This window comes from Spea bombifrons, chromosome 10, assembly GCF_027358695.1.
Source record: "Spea bombifrons isolate aSpeBom1 chromosome 10, aSpeBom1.2.pri, whole genome shotgun sequence".
NCBI lineage: Eukaryota > Metazoa > Chordata > Amphibia > Anura > Pelobatidae > Spea > Spea bombifrons.
In genome coordinates this window covers 20,808,500-20,828,642 of record NC_071096.1, presented here as the reverse complement: position 1 = coordinate 20,828,642, position 20,143 = coordinate 20,808,500, and the positions used below count along the sequence as shown (strand labels likewise).

At 42.8% G+C, this 20,143-nt stretch overlaps 1 protein-coding gene across 1 annotated transcript in view; it reads left to right on the top strand.

Annotated features, from left to right (window-relative positions):
• The window catches only part of NXF1 (nuclear RNA export factor 1), a 35,027-nt gene continuing 14,884 nt past the window's right edge, over positions 1-20,143 (top strand). Inside the window, exons 1-9 of the mRNA XM_053448533.1 lie at positions 1-48; positions 132-249; positions 1,440-1,632; positions 1,710-1,851; positions 6,029-6,112; positions 6,264-6,368; positions 6,555-6,641; positions 6,839-6,908; positions 6,998-7,086. Coding sequence (XP_053304508.1) covers positions 222-249; positions 1,440-1,632; positions 1,710-1,851; positions 6,029-6,112; positions 6,264-6,368; positions 6,555-6,641; positions 6,839-6,908; positions 6,998-7,086 — 798 coding nt within the window. The 5' untranslated portion in view covers positions 1-48; positions 132-221. The remainder of the gene's footprint in view (positions 49-131; positions 250-1,439; positions 1,633-1,709; positions 1,852-6,028; positions 6,113-6,263; positions 6,369-6,554; positions 6,642-6,838; positions 6,909-6,997; positions 7,087-20,143) is intronic.

Genomic DNA, 20,143 nt, shown 5'->3' with positions numbered 1-20,143 from the left:
ACACGCATGCGTACTAACGTTACAAAAGCATACATGGCTGATGTCGGGGTAAGTCTGTTACTACGTTACCACCTTGTTGCGGTTGTTTTGTGAGTACCTAATTTTAATATAGCTATATTTGTCTCCGGCAGCAGTCGAATACGTTTTTCAGATAAACGTTCGGTAGACGAAGGAGGCCGATCCCTCAAGGGAAGTGACGATAACATCGGCGAGTGACCGAAATGGCGGATGGTGGTCGGTCTTATAGCGGTAAGGCTCGGCTATTGTATTTTGTAGTTGAATTTGTATTTTGCCACGTAAAGGCGGGCTTTAGCATTGGTCTGACTAATTGTTAAGTCGTATAGTTGAGCATATAAAATGATGGCAGGAAGTTGGGATCCTTTAGGTGTTTTGTCGTCAAGGATGCGTACTTGGTCAGCTATAGTACCGGAAGTTTTATTTGCCATTGGGGGATGTGTCCCATGGTCGTGAGGATAACCCTTGGGCTTCTTGCGATATTGATAATGTCTTAGTTGCTATGTCGAAGGGCTTATGGAAACCTGAAAGATCACGTGGCAAAGCTTGCACGGGTTCCTAAAGGTTCATGGCTCAGATCTTAAAGGGTTCTTACGGGATCAAGTGGCAGAGGGGTTATGTTCAAGACAGAGAGAGAGAGTGGAAGATAAATGCAGAATCCTCCCATCAGAAGCGCTAGAGGCTAATATAGTGAGGGAAATTAAACAAATGTGGGGTAGGCATAAAATGACCATGGCTTAGATTCAAGATAAAGGATTAAGATCTGAGTCGTATATCAGAAAAAAGGGGAGATTAGATGGGCCAAATTGTTCTTATCTGAAGTCAAATTCTATGTTTCTACAATAACACAGTGGATATGAATGGTTGCATGCAGCAGTGAGGAAAGTTATTTTATTTTTCACTGCATGAGCAAGCAACAAAAAGGTTATATTAGTAAACAGAGAAGTACTTATAGATGCAAAGTAAATGAGGGTTACTACGACTGTATAGTTCAGATGTGATTCAAATGCATTTAGCCCACTTGAAATTCTACTATACAATCACACACACCTGTCTATAATGTCTATAATTAAGAGCTAATTCAATATGATGTTGTAACCTTTGCTAGACACAAAAAGGCATAGACAACTAGACAACTTACGCTGCAGCCGGAAGGAGGTGTGGTTAGCAGCGGGGGTTGTCTGCGTCTATCGTACAGACCTTCCCTGGCTGTCAGAGATCAGAGTTCCCCCTCACCGGGGAATTCTCTCTGACAGCTGGGGAAGGTATGTTTCTGATTTGGTTTCTGTCCAGAATTTTCATCTCAGTGCATCCCTAATAATGTATCCTAAACAAAAACAACTATCTTTAAAAAACATCCGATAAAGTGGCATGATTTAATTTTGCTGTAGGTATAATTATGATTTATTTTCTTGCTCTGTCAGAGCACGATGACCGGTTAGGACTTTCTATGAAGAAACGTAAAGGAAGGGGGCCCTTTAGAGCCAAAATGTTGGGCGAAAGCTCCTACAACTATCGGAGAGGTGGTGGTTATGGACCGAATCCCCGCTCTCGCTTGGATCATGATGACTTGGATACCGCTATGAGTGATGCTCATGATTCCTCGCATTCAAGATTGTGAGTACTTCATTATGGGCTTTTTGAAGTCTGGCACAGAACAGTTCCTAATTACTTTTTTTCTTTTTCTATTTTAGCACCCCATACAGTCGCGGAGCAAGACGTCGAGATAATAAACCTGGAAATTTGAGAAGAAAACATAATGTAGATTCTTCTGATACCGCTCCCCCTAACAGAGCAGAGGCTAGTGATGGCCGAGGGTCGTGGCACAAAATAACGGTAATAAAGGGTGTATTTGTGTTGGAGTATGTGGCACTATTATAAAGCTAACATACTGATCTTTTAACAGCATCAAGCAATTTGTCCAGAGTAAGTTGGTATTCCATCCTGCCCCTGCAATCTTTGTGCCCTGCTTCCTGAAAATTACATAGATTCAAAGATTTCTTAGTGTGAACATAAATATCTGTTTCTTGTGTCGGTTAACCCCTTCAATCCCCTATGGACGTACTGGTACGTCCAGCCCTTCTTGCAGCGTCAGGGACACATCCCTGCCGCTGCACGGGAGATCAGGCTGTCCTTTGATAGCCTGGACTCCCCCCCCGACAGCAGAAGCTGGCATCGCCGGCTTTCTGCTGTCCGATCTGATGTAACAGCTTCTGGCATGAAAGACGGAAAGCTGTTACATTTCAAACTGCGTGATCGGGTTGGGTCACTGCTGACGTTATTAAAATAATATAAATAATAATTAATGTGAGCTAAGTGATGTCATTGTGACATCACTGGCATGTTCAGGAGGTCCCTAAGAGGACCTCTAACCATTTTTGTGTAAAAAAAAAAAAAAAATTAAAAAACCTTATATCCCATTTCCCTAGCATAACATCTAGCCAGTATAACCCTCCTGCCCCTGTTCACAACACCCAAACCCGTTAAGCCATAGGCATAAAAATTATATAAAAAATGTACACCTTACATAGTTAAAAAAAGACCCAAGTCCATCAAGTTCAACCCTTCTACCTAACCTTTCTATTCTTGATCCAAAAGAAGGCAAAAAAACCCCTAGTTAAGCTACTTCGAATTCTGCCATCAGGGGAAAAAATTCCTTCTTGACTCCAAGAGGCAATCGGATTTCTCCTTGGATCAAGAAGCTCTAAAATATTGATGTTATTCTATTTATATCATGCCTTTCTAAGAAAATATTGAGGCCCCCTTTGAAGGTATCTAATGTATTGAATAACACTACCTCCCTTGGAAGTGAATTCCATACCTTAATTGTCCTCACTGTGAAGAATCCCTTCCTTTGCCGACTATGAGACCTGCGCTCTTCCAGTCTCCGAGGGTGACCTCTTGTTCTTTGTATATTTCTGTTAATGAACAGGTCACCGAAGAGCTCTTTATATTGGCCCTGCATATATTTGTATAATGTTATCATATCCCCTCTGAGACACCGTTTTTCCAGTGTATATAATTTTAACTTTTTTAGTCTCTCTTCATAACTAGTATCTCTCAATCCCCTTATTAATTTCGTAGCCCTCCTTTGCACTTTTTCTAATTCCATAATGTCCTTTTTAGGGCTGCAACTAACGATTATTTTAATAATCGATTAGTTGGCCGATTATTTTTTCGATTAATCGGATAAAAAAAATGAATGTAAATTTTTCATTTATTTAAAATAATTTACTAAACAAATGATGTTAAATACAAACAGCAGAATAAAAAACTTTGATAATACATTTCTTGTCTTTATTTCCCAACCAGCCCCCCAATATATGCACATTTGAGCCCAGGCTTGCTACGCTGCCTCCCAGACATGCCATGCTGCCCCCCCACATATGCCACGCTGCCTCCCACATCTGCCACGCTGCCTCCCACATCTGCCACGCCACGCTGCCTCCCACATCTGCCACGCCACGCTGCCTCCCACATCTGCCACGCCACGCTGCCTCCCACATCTGCCACGCCACGCTGCCTCCCACATCTGCCACGCTGCCTCCCACATCTGCCACGCTGCCTCCCACATCTGCCACGCTGCCTCCCACATCTGCCACGCCACGCTGCCTCCCACATCTGCCACGCCACGCTGCCTCCCACATCTGCCACGCCACGCTGCCTCCCACATGCCACTGTGCCTGATACGCCTTATACCCCCTGAAACACCACTCCATCCTCCCCAGACATGCCACGCTGCCTCCCACATCTGCCACTCCACGCTGCCTCCCACATCTGCCACTCCACGCTGCCTCCCACATCTGCCACTCCACGCTGCCTCCCACATCTGCCACTCCACGCTGCCTCCCACATCTGCCACTCCACGCTGCCTCCCACATCTGCCACTGTGCCTGATACGCCTTATATCCCCTGATACCCCACTCCATCCTCCCCAGACATGCCACCCTGCCTCCCAGACATGCCACTTCTCTATCCCCAGATATGCCACTCTACCCCCAGATATGCCTTATACACCCTGATACACCACTCCGTCCTCCCCAGACATGCCACACTGCCCTCCCCACATATGCCTTATATACTGTATATGCCTTATACCCCCAGATATGTCACTTCACTGCCCCAGGATTTAGATTCCCCTAAATTAACCCTAAACTCCCCATTAACCATAACTGCCCCTAAATTAACCCTTAACACCCCCTTAACCACAGCATCCCCTAAATTAACCCTAAAGACCCCATCAACCACAGCATCCCCTAAATTAACCCTAAACACACCATTAACCACAACTGCCTCAAATTAACCCCAAACACCCCATTAACCACAGCTGCTCCTAAATTAACCCTAAACACCCTATTAACATAACTGCCCCTAAATTAACCCTAAACACCCAATTAACCATAACTGCCCCTAAATTAACCCTAAACACCCCACTAACCATAACTGCCCCTAAATTAACCCCCACCTCCCCTAACTTTCAGTAGCCCAAATATATATATATATATATATATTACATACATATATACACACATATATATATATATATATATATATATATATATATATATATATATACACATTATATACTTACAGTTAGATGAGTGTCACAGCCATGTGGTTCTGGCCTGGAGAAGGAAGGGGCGGGGCCAGTTGTCACAGTGATTACAGGGAGGGGGAGTAAGTAGGAGCTGCTGCTGTGAGACGGTGAGTCAGACTAAACGGATTATATAATGAGGGGGATTTTTCAGAGCGTTGAAAAAACCCTCATTTTATAATCGATAATAATCGATTCAACTAATCGATAATGAAATTCGTTGCCAACGAATTTCATTATCGATTATTATCGATTTTATCGATTTAGTTGTTGCAGCCCTAGTCCTTTTTAAGGACCGGTGCCCAGAATTGTACCACATATTCAAGGTGAGGTCTTACCAATGATCTGTAAAGAGGCAAGATGATATCCTCCTCCCTTGAATCAATACCTCTTTTTATGCATGCCAAAACCTTATTGGCCCTTGCAGCTGCTTGCTGGCATTGAGCACTGTTGTCAAGTCTGTTGTCAATCGTTATTCCTAAATCCTTCTCATTGGTAGTTTCCCCCAAGGATATTCCATTTAAAGAATAGGTTGCATTTTTATTATTTTTACCATAATGCATAACTTTGCATTTCTCTATATTGAACCTCATCTGCCACTTGCACGCCCAGTCCCCAACTCTGTCTAAATCTTCCTGCAATGAAGAAACATCAAGATTAGTCTGAATTACCCGGCCTAATTTTGTGTCATCAGCAAAAACTGTGGCATGGCTCTCAATGCATCTTGGGAGATCATTTATAAATAAATTAAAAAGAAGAGGACCGAGGACAGACCCCTGAGGCACTCCACTTAATACCTGCATACAGGCTGAGAAACATCCATTCACAACAACCCTCTGCATTCTATCTTTTAGCCAATTTCTGATCCACATACAGACATTTGCCCCTAAGCCTGTTTCTGTTAATTTATAGAGTAGCCTTTTATGCGGAACCGTATCAAACGCCTTGGCAAAGACCTTATAGTATGCTCCCGGGTGCTGTGAAAAGTATGGAAAATCTATATAAATTGGGTATTTCTGAAATCAGGACACCTGAATTGATAAACTTGGAGGGGATTTTCCATCACTTCCATCCTAATTTGTGAGGATTCGGAGGGAAAATGTAAAAAAATATATATTTTTTTTTTTCTAATTGTCGCTAGTTTTTACTAAATTTCTCATTCTAAAATTTCAGCTAATCATCCAACTATTGTATCAAAAGAAAGCTCTATCTCTCCTTAAAAAAACAATATATAGTTTACATGGGTACACTAGTCACAGGAAAGGAGAATAATCGCTAAACCGACATATCGCAAAAATGGCAAAATTTCTCTGGGACTTGAGGTACCAAAAACCCCTGGGATTGAAGGGGTTAATGGTGATGTAAATGTTCACGTGGGTTTTTTTGTTTTGTTTTTTTCTATTACTTTATCCCAACCAGGTTCCTCACGGAAAAAAATATGAGAAAGACTGGTTGATTAGCGTGTTGCAAAATGCCTGCAGTCTACCGTTTACTCCGATTCAGGTATGGTTGACCTTTTTTGTGTACTTTCTTTTTTTTTTTTCTTTTCTTTTTGTGCTAGTTTATGTGCCTTTCTACTTTGCTTTCTCATTTTGCCTCTCATCCCCACAACCACCTTCTACACTACCCATGTTGTGTGTATTCTTTCATGCAGTATCATTGCGATCATTCCCGTGCTCACTTTTATGTGGATGATGCTGCCACTGCCAAAGCTTTGAAAGATATCTCCAGGACATGCACAGACAGAGAGAATTTTAAGGTAAATGTTTGTGATCTTGGACCTTAAGCCTATCTGCATTCTATTGATGAATTTGTTTTCACCCTCCTACCTACAAAAAGGTCTTTGTATTTGTAAAATGTTTGTTTTTTCCCTCTTCTCCCTGTCTACCTTCTGTGCTCAGACATTGTATTCCATAGCTTCACTTTTATTATTATTTATTATTAGATTACAGTCTTGACTCGCCCGTGTCTCCCTCCTGTTGCCAAGGAGTTCCATGTCTTTATGAAAGATGAAGAAATAGGACATTTTAAGGTACAAAGATAAATGGATCTTTTGATATAATTCTCCAGATAACTTTTACATAGATATTAAACTAATATCGTCCTTTATAACCTATGTACACTTTTTTTTTTCCTTCATGTAGCACCTTTGTCAAAGGATGCTCTTGTTGGTTGCCTATTGCTTCTCCGTTAAATATTTTTTAGTATTTTTATTGTTATCTTTCTCAGAATTGCATGCAGAAGAGATATGATGGTGCCACTCTGGCACTGGATATGAAGTCTTTGAGAAGTGACTCAGGTACTGACACCGCTCTAATCCTGCTTCATCCTATTTATTTGCTTTATTACAGTTTGTTCATAACTTTTTTTTTGCATTCTTTTAACTAGACTTGGTTGCAAACAAAGTAGATCTGATTCTGAACAGGAGGAGCTGTATGCAAGCCATGCTGCAGATTATAGAAGATAATGTACCAGAGGTTAGTTTACCTTTTGCCTTGAACATGCATATATTCCGGTTATCTTCATGGACTTGTCAAATATCTGACATACAGGTGATACATATGTGGAGTAATGTGTTGTGCTTGGTATATTGGCTTGTTTTGAAATCGCTGAGAATTTTGTAAGCCTCTGGGCCTGAAATCTGCTGTTCTGTGAGATGGAGAATTTGTCTATTAGGACATCCACTGAACTGTCCCATTGGTGGTAGCAACAGATATGGACTTAACGCAAGCTGAGAAAATTCCTTGTTCGTGAAAAATAACTGCAAGCAGAATTATTTCATTAGATTGACCCGCATACACTGACCATTCTGAGACCCACAATTCCCACACTGCTCTCAGCTCAGTTGGCACACACACCCACTGACTTCTGCTCACGGCGCTAATGAGAACACAAACTGACCACTTTAAATCACACCGACTGTTCTCAGCTATACCAGTGTAAACTCAAAACGTTCCATTCTCAGCCACAGAAGCATACATTTAAAAACATTCTCAAACTAATGCACACATTATTCTGTAATATCTGAGCATTGAACCTGAACCTGATTCAATATATTTTACTAAAATTGAAAATATAAGTGATTTATATCTTAAACTCACTGCAGAAATGAAATCCAACACAGCTTCTTTGAAACAGGACATTGCTTCTATCTTAGCCAAACTCACTTCTCAGGAAAACTCTATTCAGGCACTACAGCTTGAATTGGGAATTGCTAGAAAAGAGAGTAAGGATATGAAAGATAAAGTTCAAGCTATGGAAATGAAGCTTATTTATTTGGAGGATAGATCAAGACGCAAAAACCTTAGGATAAGAGGGATCTCTGAAGATACTACCAATTTGGGCGAATATTTAAATGGCCTTGTATTTACCTTTATAAAACAGGACTGTTCAGTTCATCAACTGTTTGAAAATTTTTATAGGATACCGAAGCCGCAAGACCTGAACACTGATATGCCTAGAGACGTAATGGTCCGCTTTAATAATTTATATTATAGGAACCTTTTCACAAAGTAATTTAATAAGAATAAGGCACAACAGGAACAATACAAGGATCTGAGGTTGCTTCCAGATTTCTCTACTGCAACACGAAACTTTAGGCAACAATTTTTCACAGGCGTCAAGAAACTTCGAGATCTGAATATCAGATCTAAATGGGGCTCTCCCCCCAAATTGATTGTATTCAAGGAGGGCGGACCGCACATAATTAACAACCTTGTGGAACTTGATGATCTCTTAGTCACCTTAACTCCAATTGAAAGGCATTGATGGACGGAGTAGTTAACCCACTCGCGAATCAATTTTATATAACTTAATTGAATCATGTATTTCTTTTTTTTTTTTTTTTTTAAATTTATTTATTTTTTATCTATTTATTTCTATTTAAATATATATATATATATATATATTTTTTTTTTTATGTATTTGTGAAATTCTGCAGGGATAGTAGTATATATTAATTATCACTCAGTCTAAACTAATAGTAATAATTAATTAATTGGTGGTCTCGTACTGAATAGGTAACAATTTAATAATACATTTTTATGTGGATTGGTTTTGTTTATATATAAATGACACTTTAATTTTAATATAGCAGTATAATATTCGACTAACTAGTATAATTAGATACTAGATTTAACTAGTCGCCTAGAAATATTGCGCTATTACTGCACTTACAAACACTATATATCGACTGCTTTGCACTAAAATCACTTTATCTGTGAAAATGGCACTTTAATACTGGCTGATTTGCACATATCTATTATTATGAAATAGATTTTTTTCTATATATGCATTTGATATTTCTGTTAGGTGTTTTTGTACACTAACCCATGCAGAAGGGAAGCCTACAGCAGTCATCAGAGAAACCCCCCCCTGCAATGGCTGGTCTATAGACCAGCAATTGCGTCCCAGCTGCCAGAGGAAGCTTCAGGGACAGGGGGAGAGGGTTCTTTGGTCTCCACATGAGTGTGGAGACCAGCCCCAACCCTCCCCTGCTGCCTGATCGCTCCATGAGAGCGACAGTGCAGCGTTAACCCCTTCAATGCTGCGATCGTGGCATTTAGGGGTTAATTCCTGTTTTGTAAGGGGCTCTGCTGCTGGTGGTCTGCCTTCCAGGCAGACCGGCAACAGCAAAAACGAGCCCCCACAAGCCCTTTGATGATTCCTGTAGGCATGGAAGCCTACAGCAGTCATCAGAGAGACTCCTCCCTGCAATGGCTGGTCTATAGACCAGCAATTGCGTCCCAGCTGCCAGAGGCCAGCCCCAACATCCCCCCTGCTGCCTGATCGCTCCATGAGAGCGATAGTGCAGCGTTAACCCCTTCAATTCCACTTCACTATAATTGTGTATAACACATTCGTGGCATTGCAGGGGTTAACATTTGTCCCCACAAGCTTGTGGGGACTAAATATCAGTCAATGCTGTGCTCCAATGGAACATCAGCATTGAAAGCGTTAAAAAAAGTATGTGTGTGTGTATATATGTATATATGTATATATGTATGATATATGTATGATATAAAAACAACAACAAAAAACAGCACTGACTTGAAAGTCCAGGGTGCTTTCAGGTCAAATGCTGTGAGTTTAGTAAGTGGGCCGATGATGATCAGATCACTCCTAACCAACTGCTTAAAAAAAAAAAAAAAAAAAAAAAAAAAAAATCCTGGCTCCTAACTTTTTTAGCTGGCGCCTAGATTCACAACAAATTTGTCAAGCCCTGCTTTAAATTTATATATGTAAACATATTTTTGAGTCTTATTTATAATAATTTATTATATACACACAAAAGTTATTTATTTATTATTTTTGTTTAAAATATATTTATTATTATTGTATGTAGCACTTATTAAGCACATTTGAAATTACTATTATAATGTATGTATGATTATATTCTACTTTTTTTTTTTTACATAAATGTGATTGTGATGCATCCATCTATCGGCACTTACGCACGATATACCCCGACATATTAAATGGGGCAACAAACACATGAACTGTTTTCATGTGTAAACAGTGAGAATGTAATTAGGGCTGCAACTAACGATTATTTTAATAATCGATTAGTTGGCCGATTATTTTTTCGATTAATCGGATAAAAAAAAACAATATGCAAATTTTTCGTTTATTTAAAAGAATTTAATGAACTGGATGTTAAAAAACAACTTAAAATTTACATTAACATTCTTATTTTGTTATGATGTAATAAAAAACAATATTTTCAAAGTACAAGAACCCAAACACAATATTTATGAAACAAAATAACCCCAAACATTCTGAAAAGAGGTGGACTATTACTGTTCAAGAAACTTTGCCCCAGCACTTTGCACTTTGCACCCAGCACTTTGCACCCAGCACTTTGCACCCAGCACTTTGCACCCAGCCCTGGCACTTTGCACCCAGCACTTTGCCCCAGCCCTGGCACTTTGCATCCAGCACTTTGCACCCAGCATTCAGCACTTTGCACCAGCACTTTGCACTTTGCACCCAGCCCTGGCACTTTGCACCCAGCACTTTGCACCCAGCCCTGGCACTTTGCACCCAGCCCTGGCACTTTGCACCCAGCACTGGCACTTTGCACCCAGCACTTTGCACTGTGCCCCTGCACCCAGTCTCTAACTCTGCCCTGCCCCCACACTCACACTCTGCCCTGCACCCACTCTGCCCTGCACCCACACTCACACCCTGCCCTGCATCCCCACCCCCACTCTGCCCTGCACCCAGTCTCCCACTCTGCTCTGCACCCACACTCACACCCTGCATCCCCACCCCCACTCTGCCCTGCACCCAGTCTCCTGCCCTGCACCCCCCACCCCCACTCTGCCCTGCACCCCCACCCCCACTCTGCCCTGCACCCACACTCACGAACCGCTCTGTGCGAATGGAGCCACTCGCACAGAGCGAACCGCTCTGTGCGAATGGAGCCACTCGCACAGAGCGAACCGCTCTGTGCGAATGGAGCCACTCGCACAGAGCGAACCGCTCTGTGCGAATGGAGCCACTCGCACAGAGCGAACCGCTCTGTGCGAATGGAGCCACTCGCACAGAGCGAACCGCTCTGTGCGAGTGGAGCCACTCGCACAGAGCGAACCGCTCTGTGCGAGTGGCTCCATTCGCACAGAGCGATTCGCTCTGTGCGAGTGGCTCTGTGCGATCCGTGCACATAGACATGAAGAATACTTACCTCCGGAACGCGTCACATCCGTCACGTAGCTAAAAGAAGGCGGAGACTGCAGAGCGTGTAGCAGAAGCGGGGAACGCTCGCGGAGGTAAGTAAAAGGAGCCGAGTGCTCCAACAACGAATTGATCACTCGATTAATCGATAACGGAAATCGTTATCGATGATTTCCGTTATCGATTATTATCGATTTTATCGATTCGTTGTTTCAGCTCTAAATGTAATGTATTTGTTTGTTTGTGTATGTTTGTTTTGACGGTAGTCCAGATCTAGGGGGGGAGAAGGAGAGACCAATTGTATTTAACATAAATGACACTTAAATTAGCATCTATTAATTGCCAAGGATTAAATTTTCCATATAAAAGGGGTTTTCTATATGATGTGTTAACTTGAGAGCGAGTGGATATATGCTTGGTGCAAGAAACCCATTGGAAGAAGGGTGCCTCCCATTGTTGGAAATACAAGAGATTTCCTATCCCTGCCCAAGCTAGTTTAAGTGGGACGAAAAAAGGGGTGTCGCGATTTTGATAAATCAAAAAATTTAATTTGAACAGCTATATTTGGAAAGTGATCATGAGGCAAGATATATTATTCTTCTCTGTAAATTGAATGATGTGCTATATACACTTGTCAATTTATATGCACCCAATGTATTTACAGTAAAATTTTTGGAAAAACTGTATTTCGGACGTTAAATTAGATACATTTTTCTTTTGGCTCACACCCAAATTTAAAATTGAAATCTTTGGCTAGATCTTTCTTTGTTTTGCTCGCAACAAAATATATGATATTTGGAGGATACAAAATCCATCTGTGAAGGAGTTTACTTACTATTCTGCTGAACACCATTCTTATTCTAGAATTGACATGTTTTTATCTGACATCAAATCTATCGAATTCTGTGAATCGTCTAGTATAGGAAATTTGTCTTGGTCTGACCACGCTCCTATCTTTATAACAATTAAAAATAACGAGGAATTTAACACAAGATCTAATTGGAGGTTAAATGAATCTCTTTTGTTCTCTCGAGACTTTAAAGCACAGTTTTGAAAGTTAGCCATAGAATTTATGGAGTCGAATGATAACGGAATGGTTTCAGACGCGACTCTGTGGTGTGCCTTCAAAAGTAATATGAGGGGTCATCTTATAAAACGCGGTGCATATGTTAAGAAACTGAAAGGGGCTACCCACACTGACCTTTATATCAAATTAGCACAAACAGAGGCTGCCAATAAATTAAATCCCTCAATTCAGATACTATTAGATTACCAGTAGTTGTGAAAGATAAAACGCAAACAAATTCTTTTCTTAACACTCTAAATTTACCGAAAATCTCTGAGATAAAATTACAAGAATTAAATCTTCCGATTTAAACTATCACAGCTAAATACTACCATAAAGAACTTACCTTTGCACAAAGCTCCAGGCCCAGATGGATTTTCTTCTCCTTTTTTTCAAATTTTGGAACCTATTGTCTCTCCCTTATTATTAAGATTATTTAATGGAATATCTTCAGGGAATAATTTTCCATCTGAGATGTGACAGACTATAATAACTCCTATTCCGAAAAGTGGGAAAGATCTGACTAAAGTCACAAATTATCGTCCGATATCACTGATAAATTTAGACATCAAAATATATTCTAAAATTTTAGCTGACAGACTTAGTTCTGTTATGGGTGAGTTAGTCCATCCAGATCAAACAGGATTTCTATTGGGTAGAAGCGGTGAAGACAATACACGCAAAATACTAAATTTAATTTGAGTTACATCTAAGTAAAACGCCAGCTATTTTTCTCGTGCTTGACGCAGAGAAGGCATTTGACCGCGTGAGTAGGTCTTTTTTAGAACAAACTTTAATCGCTTTTGGTTTGACTGGTCAATTTCTAACTCTCACTATGGCGTTATATAAGAATTTGCAAGCGAAAATTTCAGGGCCTAATTTAAACTCTATTAGTTTTTCTATTAATAATGGAACAAGACAAGGGTGCCCTTTAGCTCCCCTATTATACGTGCTTTCAATTGAGCCTCTTGCGACATTAATACGCCGGTCGAACAAAATCATTGGAATAAGTACCGGTCCATATGAGCATAAGATTTCTTTATATGCCGACGATACTTTACTTACTTTGGCTTCCCCTGAAAACTCACTCCCAGAGGTTCTGGAATGTATTAATAAATATAAATTATATTCTAACTATAAATTAAATTTAGACAAATCACAAATTATTGATTTCAACATGGAACACTCTTGGTTTGAGCATATTAAGAATAAGTCTGCAATACATTGGAATCAAAAATATATTGACTGGGAATTAAAATATATCAGAGTCTTACAGCTATTGTAATTAACAATTATTCGATTCTCCTAGATTTCTTTAAAACTCAATTTACCCAATGGAAGAATTTGGAAATTTCTTGGATGGGCAGACTAAACACTTTAAAGTCATATGTTTTGCCAAAACTGATTTATTTATTTAGAACTATACCTTTACCAGTTCCAATGAAAATTCTAAATCAATTTGAAAAAACCTCATATGTATGGACGGGTAAAAAATCTAGAATTTCACGGTCCATTCTTACTAGAAATCTTTCGAGATCTGGGCTTAATTTTCCTAGTTTGCGCACTCTACAACAAATTTGTTTATTTAACCATTTCCTAGCTTGGGATATAAAACGAAAATCGGAACTACCTTGGTACAACTATGAGAGGTGGAAATGTCAAAATTTAGACCCATTTCTTTTATATTGGATTAATAAAAATGATATAAATAAATTAAATATTCTTAATCCAATTGTTTCTAACGTATTAAGTAATATGATTACTTTTAAGAAAATATTTCGTAACACGGAACTATGTTCACTATCTTCTCCACTGATAGCAGTACAATATATGATAAAAGACATTGATCTAAAATCCTGGTTTCTTCATGGTATAGATACAATATCTGATATTTGTACTTTTTCTGATTTGGTTTCATTTAATGAAATCCAAATTAAATATAATCTTCCAAGTAAAGAACTATAATCCACTAATTTCTCCGACCAATTTAGATAGGTTTATAAATAGTCATCATAAAAAAAAATCTAATTGAGGGGGGCGTGGCTGACCAGCAAACAGCATGGACGCTTAGGAACAGAGCTCCGACGCACGCGGCCACAATTTAGCTTCGGATAAGCTTCTTATCCCACCATGGGTAAGCACGGCAAGGTTCCTGGCACCCCGAGACAATCGGGGTCTAAAGAAAAGGGGTCAGTTACCTCGATGCGCTCGTTCTTTCATCCTCCGCCAGACCAAGACTCTCGGGACTCCTGTGCTAGGCCGCCATCTTCCGCGGCTAGCTTGGACAGCGATGTAGCCGAGGAGTGCGCCACGGATCCCAAGCAGCTCTCACCCGACCCTAAGGTGGACTCTTGGCGAGAAAAGATCGACTCTCTCCCCACCAAGAAAGATATAGCCGATATCGTGGATCGGGCCACTAAGGGAATCCGCTCCAGTTTAACGGCCATACAGGCGGATATCCGCCATGTTGGTGAACGTGTAGCGGTTCTGGAAGAGGAGCAACCTCGTGTTTTTGCCACAGTCGATTCCCTCACCTCGCAACTGCGGGAACAGTCGTCTGTTATTCAGCAACTAACGAGGAAACTAGATGACCTTGATAATAGAAGCAGACGCAACAATCTTAGGATCAGAGGCCTGCCGGAAACGATTGCGCATGAAGATTTACCGAACACGCTTACAGCCATATTCAACAAGGTTCTCAACAGGGATGCTGAAACCCCTGTTCGTTTTGACAGGGTGCATAGGGCTTTACGGCAAAAACCTTCTGGATCTATGCCCCCGAGAGATGTCATCTGTCGTCTTCAGGACTACCCTCTTAAAGAGGACATTATGCGGGCCTTTCGTTCTCGACCTACCTTTACCTGGGACTCCTGCCCTATTTCGGTGTTTCAGGATCTGTCACCCGTGACTCTCCAGAACCGCAGGATGCTCCAGCCAGTCACCCGGGCTCTCCGTGAGGCGAACATCCCCTATCAATGGGGGTTTCCGTTCGCTCTTTTGGTCCGGAGGGGATCTGCCACGCACATCATCAGACAGCCGGATGACGTACGGCCCTTTACAGAGGCCTTGGGCCTTCCACATTGTGACATCCCTGCGTGGGATTATTCCTTTCACCCACCTTCGAGTTTGTCGGATCCAGCTAAAGCCTGGTCACCAAGACCGCAGCGCAAGAAAAGGCAACGTGGTAGAGAAGACGCACAACATCAGGACACCCATGTTGATTGAACTGGTCGTCGGCTGCCATATCGCTGTCGCAGGGACTTCCGTGGACCCTTCATAGGATCGACGCCTTGCGAGCCCTATTGTGGACTGTGTGTGCTGACCCCCTGCTGCCCTACGAACAGGTTTTGGTTGGGTTGGGGGGTACTTGGTTGCCACTTATTTGGGGAGCCTTCCTGAATTACACCTTTGGTGCTTCGCATTGGGGTGGTCACGGGTCGCCCCGTTTCTCCACTGTGTTCCACCGCATTGTTCTCCTGAACGGGCCCCCGTCTTATCACTTTTTGTCTCGCGGCCTGCACAGTTAATGTTATGTTTATGTATGTGTGGCCTTATGCCCTTCGGTACAGGGGGTGGTTTGGGTCATACACTGTCGCCTTTTTGTTTATTATTTTTTTATGGTATTCTTTGATATTTGTGGCTCTGCCTTTTTGTCGACCCAGTTACATGCTCTAGGCTGTCGCCCTTGTGAGTCCCCGCCGTCGCTCATGTGGGGTTTTATTGGGTCCGCTGCGTCGCTCGGTTCCTATCTCCATTTTTTTATGTTTTGGGTTTTATGTTTTTTCTGATGTTCTTCCCCCGGAGCCGACCCGCTCCTCTTCCTTGCGGAGGTGGAGTGTTGGTTTATGACCTACCGCTAGGTCCTTGGGCTCACTACTTGATGCTTCGGCATCCAGAGTCTTTGGCTGTTCTACATGAGCTTGCTCTAGACTCTACATGTTTTTTATTTGTTTTATATGGTTTAGTTCAGTTTTTGTTACAATTATCTCACTGCCAGGATGCTACTAACCTATTATGGCCTTTCCTGCTTTCCGATGTCGATTCCTGACTGTATTAAACTAACCTCGCTCAATGTGAGGGGCTTAAACAAGCCACAGCAGAGGTCCAAATTATTACATATATTACATACATTTCGCTCACATATTGCTTTTTTACAAGAGACGCATTTTAAATCCCCGCGGGAATTTAAGCTCACAGACCGTCGTTTCTCCCAGGTGTTCCTATCGAGTTCTTCAGAATCTAAAACCAAGGGAGTTGCCATTCTTCTTCACAAATGTCTCTCCTTCCGGCTTCTAGATGTGTGGAGGGATTCGGAGGGTAGGGCTCTCTTCGTTAAGGGCTTTATTGGCAATCAAAAGATCACGCTAGCTAACGTTTATTCCCCGAATCGTAATCAACCGACTTTCCTGAGTCGTATTTTGACGAAATTTGGGGACTTTCAGGAAGGCCTCTCTGTTTTCGGAGGTGATCTTAATATGACTCTAGACCCTCTGAAGGACTCTTCTGCCCGTTCCTCTCACATCTCTTTTAGGCATATTAAACGAGTCAGACGAGCTCTTCATTCTAACCGTTTGGTGGACGTCTGGAGGGCCCAACACCCTACTGATAGGGATTACACACATTTCTCTGCTCCCCACAACAGATACACGCGTATAGACGTAATGTTTCTCTCTCATCATCATCTTTTACAATTGCGCTCATCTAACATTGACATTTGCTCGTTTAGTGATCATGCTCCCGTTCATTTTACCCTTGCCTTAACACAGCCTACATTTAAACCCTGGTCGTGGAGGCTTAATGAAAACGTCTTAGATAATCCTGTCCATCTCTCTGATCTATCAGACCATCTCAAGCATTATTTTGCCGACCACACTTCCGTCGATCTCCCCTTTCCTACAATTTGGGAGGCTCATAAGGCCGTCATGAGAGGCCACTTTATACAATTAGGAGCCACCCTTAAGAAAATTCGTCTGGCCGAAGTCGTGTCGCTCACCAGACAGATACACAGGCTGGAACAATCCCATAAAGCCACGCTGTCCCCTGAACTGCTTTCTCAGCTCCTCACCCTTAGAACTCAAATGGCCTCCCTTTTAGAGGATAGAACGAAAAGGTCCTTTATGTTGGCCAAAAAGCACTTTTACGAACTGGGTGATAAGCCCGGGAAGCTACTGGCCAGGGCGCTACGAGCGCAGTCCTCCTCCTCATACATACCCAGAATCAGGAACAGTAGGGGTACCCTCAGCTATGAATCCTCTGAGATCGCTCAGTGCTTCTATGAATACTACTTGTCCCTTTACAACTTGCCAGCAACAGCCTCTAGTGGTCCGCAGGCCCATTCCTCTATCCAGTCTTACCTGTCTGAACACTTTCCCCAGCGCCTGGAGGACTCCGTCATCGAGTCCTTGAACTCCCCGATCACCAGTGACGAGATAAACCTCGCCTTGAAACTCTCCCCTAAGGGTAAGAGTCCGGGCCCTGATGGCCTCACCACCAACTATTATAGCCGCTTCTTTCCGGTGTTGGGTCCCCATTTGACTAAATTTTTTAACTCCTTAGCGGGGGGTCAGGTCCTCGACCCATTATCCAATCTCGCTCATATTGTGGTTATCCCTAAACCAGGGAGGGACGCAGACCATTGTTCCAATTACAGGCCTATTTCCCTGATTAACACTGACCTCAAATTGTTGGCCAAGGTGATGGCACTGCGCTTGAGCCCGTCTCTCCCCTCTTTGGTCCACAGAGACCAGGTGGGGTTTGTCCCGGGGAGGGAGGCTAGGGACAACACGATCAGGGTGCTTAATTTGATAACTCATGCTAACACTCACAATGTCCCCCTTGCCTTGATATCTATGGATGCCGAAAAGGCATTCGATAGAGTTGCTTGGCCTTTCCTGTTTCAGACATTGTCCTCACTTGGCCTCCGGGGGAACTTTCTTAATCTTGTTAGGGCCCTGTACTGCGATCCGTCCGCGCAAATTAAAGTAAATGGTATCTTGTCTTCACGTATTCATATACACAACGGAACTCGGCAAGGTTGCCCCCTTTCTCCGCTGTTGTTCATCCTGGCAATGGAGCCCCTTGCCTCTGCACTTCGGGGAAATGCTAATATCACTGGCCTTCATATTGCTAATCATACACATAAACTCGCCATATATGCTGATGACATGCTCTGTATGGTCACACAGCCCTCCTCCTCTCTCTCACACATCATTCGGGAACTAAGCATTTTTTAGAGATCTCTCCAATTATACCATCAACTTACAGAAATCAGAGATCCTGGGGATTAATTTACCTGTGTCACTCCGGGACTCCTTGGTTAGGGACTTCCCCTTTCGTTGGCAGCCTAGAGCCATCAAATATTTGGGCCTCTGGATTTCGGCGGATCTTTCCCGGCTAAAGTCGCTAAACTTTGATGCCCTGCTCTCCACGGTACTTAGTGATCTTCGCAGGTGGGCTGTGCCACATATCTCGTGGTTCGGTCGTATAGGGGTCATAAAAATGAATATACTCCCTAGGTTCTTATATCTCTTCCAGTGTCTCCCTATATTCCTCCCCAAGGCCTACTTCAAGGCATGTAATAGAGTTTTTCGTAAATTCATATGGGGAGATCGTAACCCTCGTTTATCGTTCCATCATTTGGTACGACCCAAGCTCCGTGGGGGATTGGGGGTCCCCAGTGTGGAATGGTACTGGATGGCATCCCACCTCCGCCGTATCGTGGAGTGGTCCCTAGAGGTACCGAAGCTGTGGATCCCCCTAGAAGGCTCTTTTCTGTGGCATCGCGTCTCGGCGGTTCCATGGTTACCGGACCGATTCCGTCGCTTAAAGGTAGCTAAACACCCCACGATCTCGGCTACGTTGCGAGTCCTTCGGCGACTCGCATGTCGCCGACTTCTCACGTCCTCCCCGTGCCCCCTTCTCTCCCTTTCACACAATCCGGTGCTCTCCCCCGACCTGCAGAGGGGCATTTCTGACTCTTTGCCTCGTCTGGCGACGGCACATGTTAGACTCTACCACCTCCTCCAGGGCTCCGAGTTTAAACCCATTGCTGCTCTGGTTGGGCAGACGCCCCCTCCCTTTCGCTCGGTGTTTCTGCTTCACCGTTTGAAACATTATGTTTCCACGCTTCTCCCTAACGCTCTACTCACTAGGGAGTTGACTGCTTTCGAGCAGTTGTGTGTTTTACCTAAGGAGCCTTCGCACCTCCTCTCGCATCTGTATGCACTAGTAGTTGACGCCCACTGCACTTCGAAGCCGTTTTACCTTAGCCTCTGGGAGAAGGACCTCTCTATTCAGTTTACCGACGATGATTGGGAAAAGATGTTCTTACTCACCCATAAAAGTGTCATCTCTTCCAGAATCCAGGAAAACGCGTTTAAGCTGTTATCTCGTTGGTACAAGGTACCCCTGGAGGTACATCGATACTTGCCCCAGGTTTCTCCCTTGTGTTGGAGGTGCGCGGAGGTGGACGGTTCCTTCTTACACTTGTGGTGGGAATGCAGACATATCCGTCCGTTCTGGGAGGCTGTCGTTAGGGTGATAGTGGAGGTGTCTGACCCCGGGTTTGTTGCCTCACCGGAGTCATTATTACTTTTGCACACGCATGTCTCATATGGGACCTATAAGAGGTCTCTCACTATTCACTTGATCCAGGCGGCAAAGTCGGTTATCCCCCGGTTCTGGAGGAAGCCAGGTCCTCCGCCGATCGCTGCCTGGATATCTAGGGTTAATTTCATTTATCATATGGAGGACTTGGTGGCCGCATCCCAGGGGCGAGAATATAAGAATGGCCT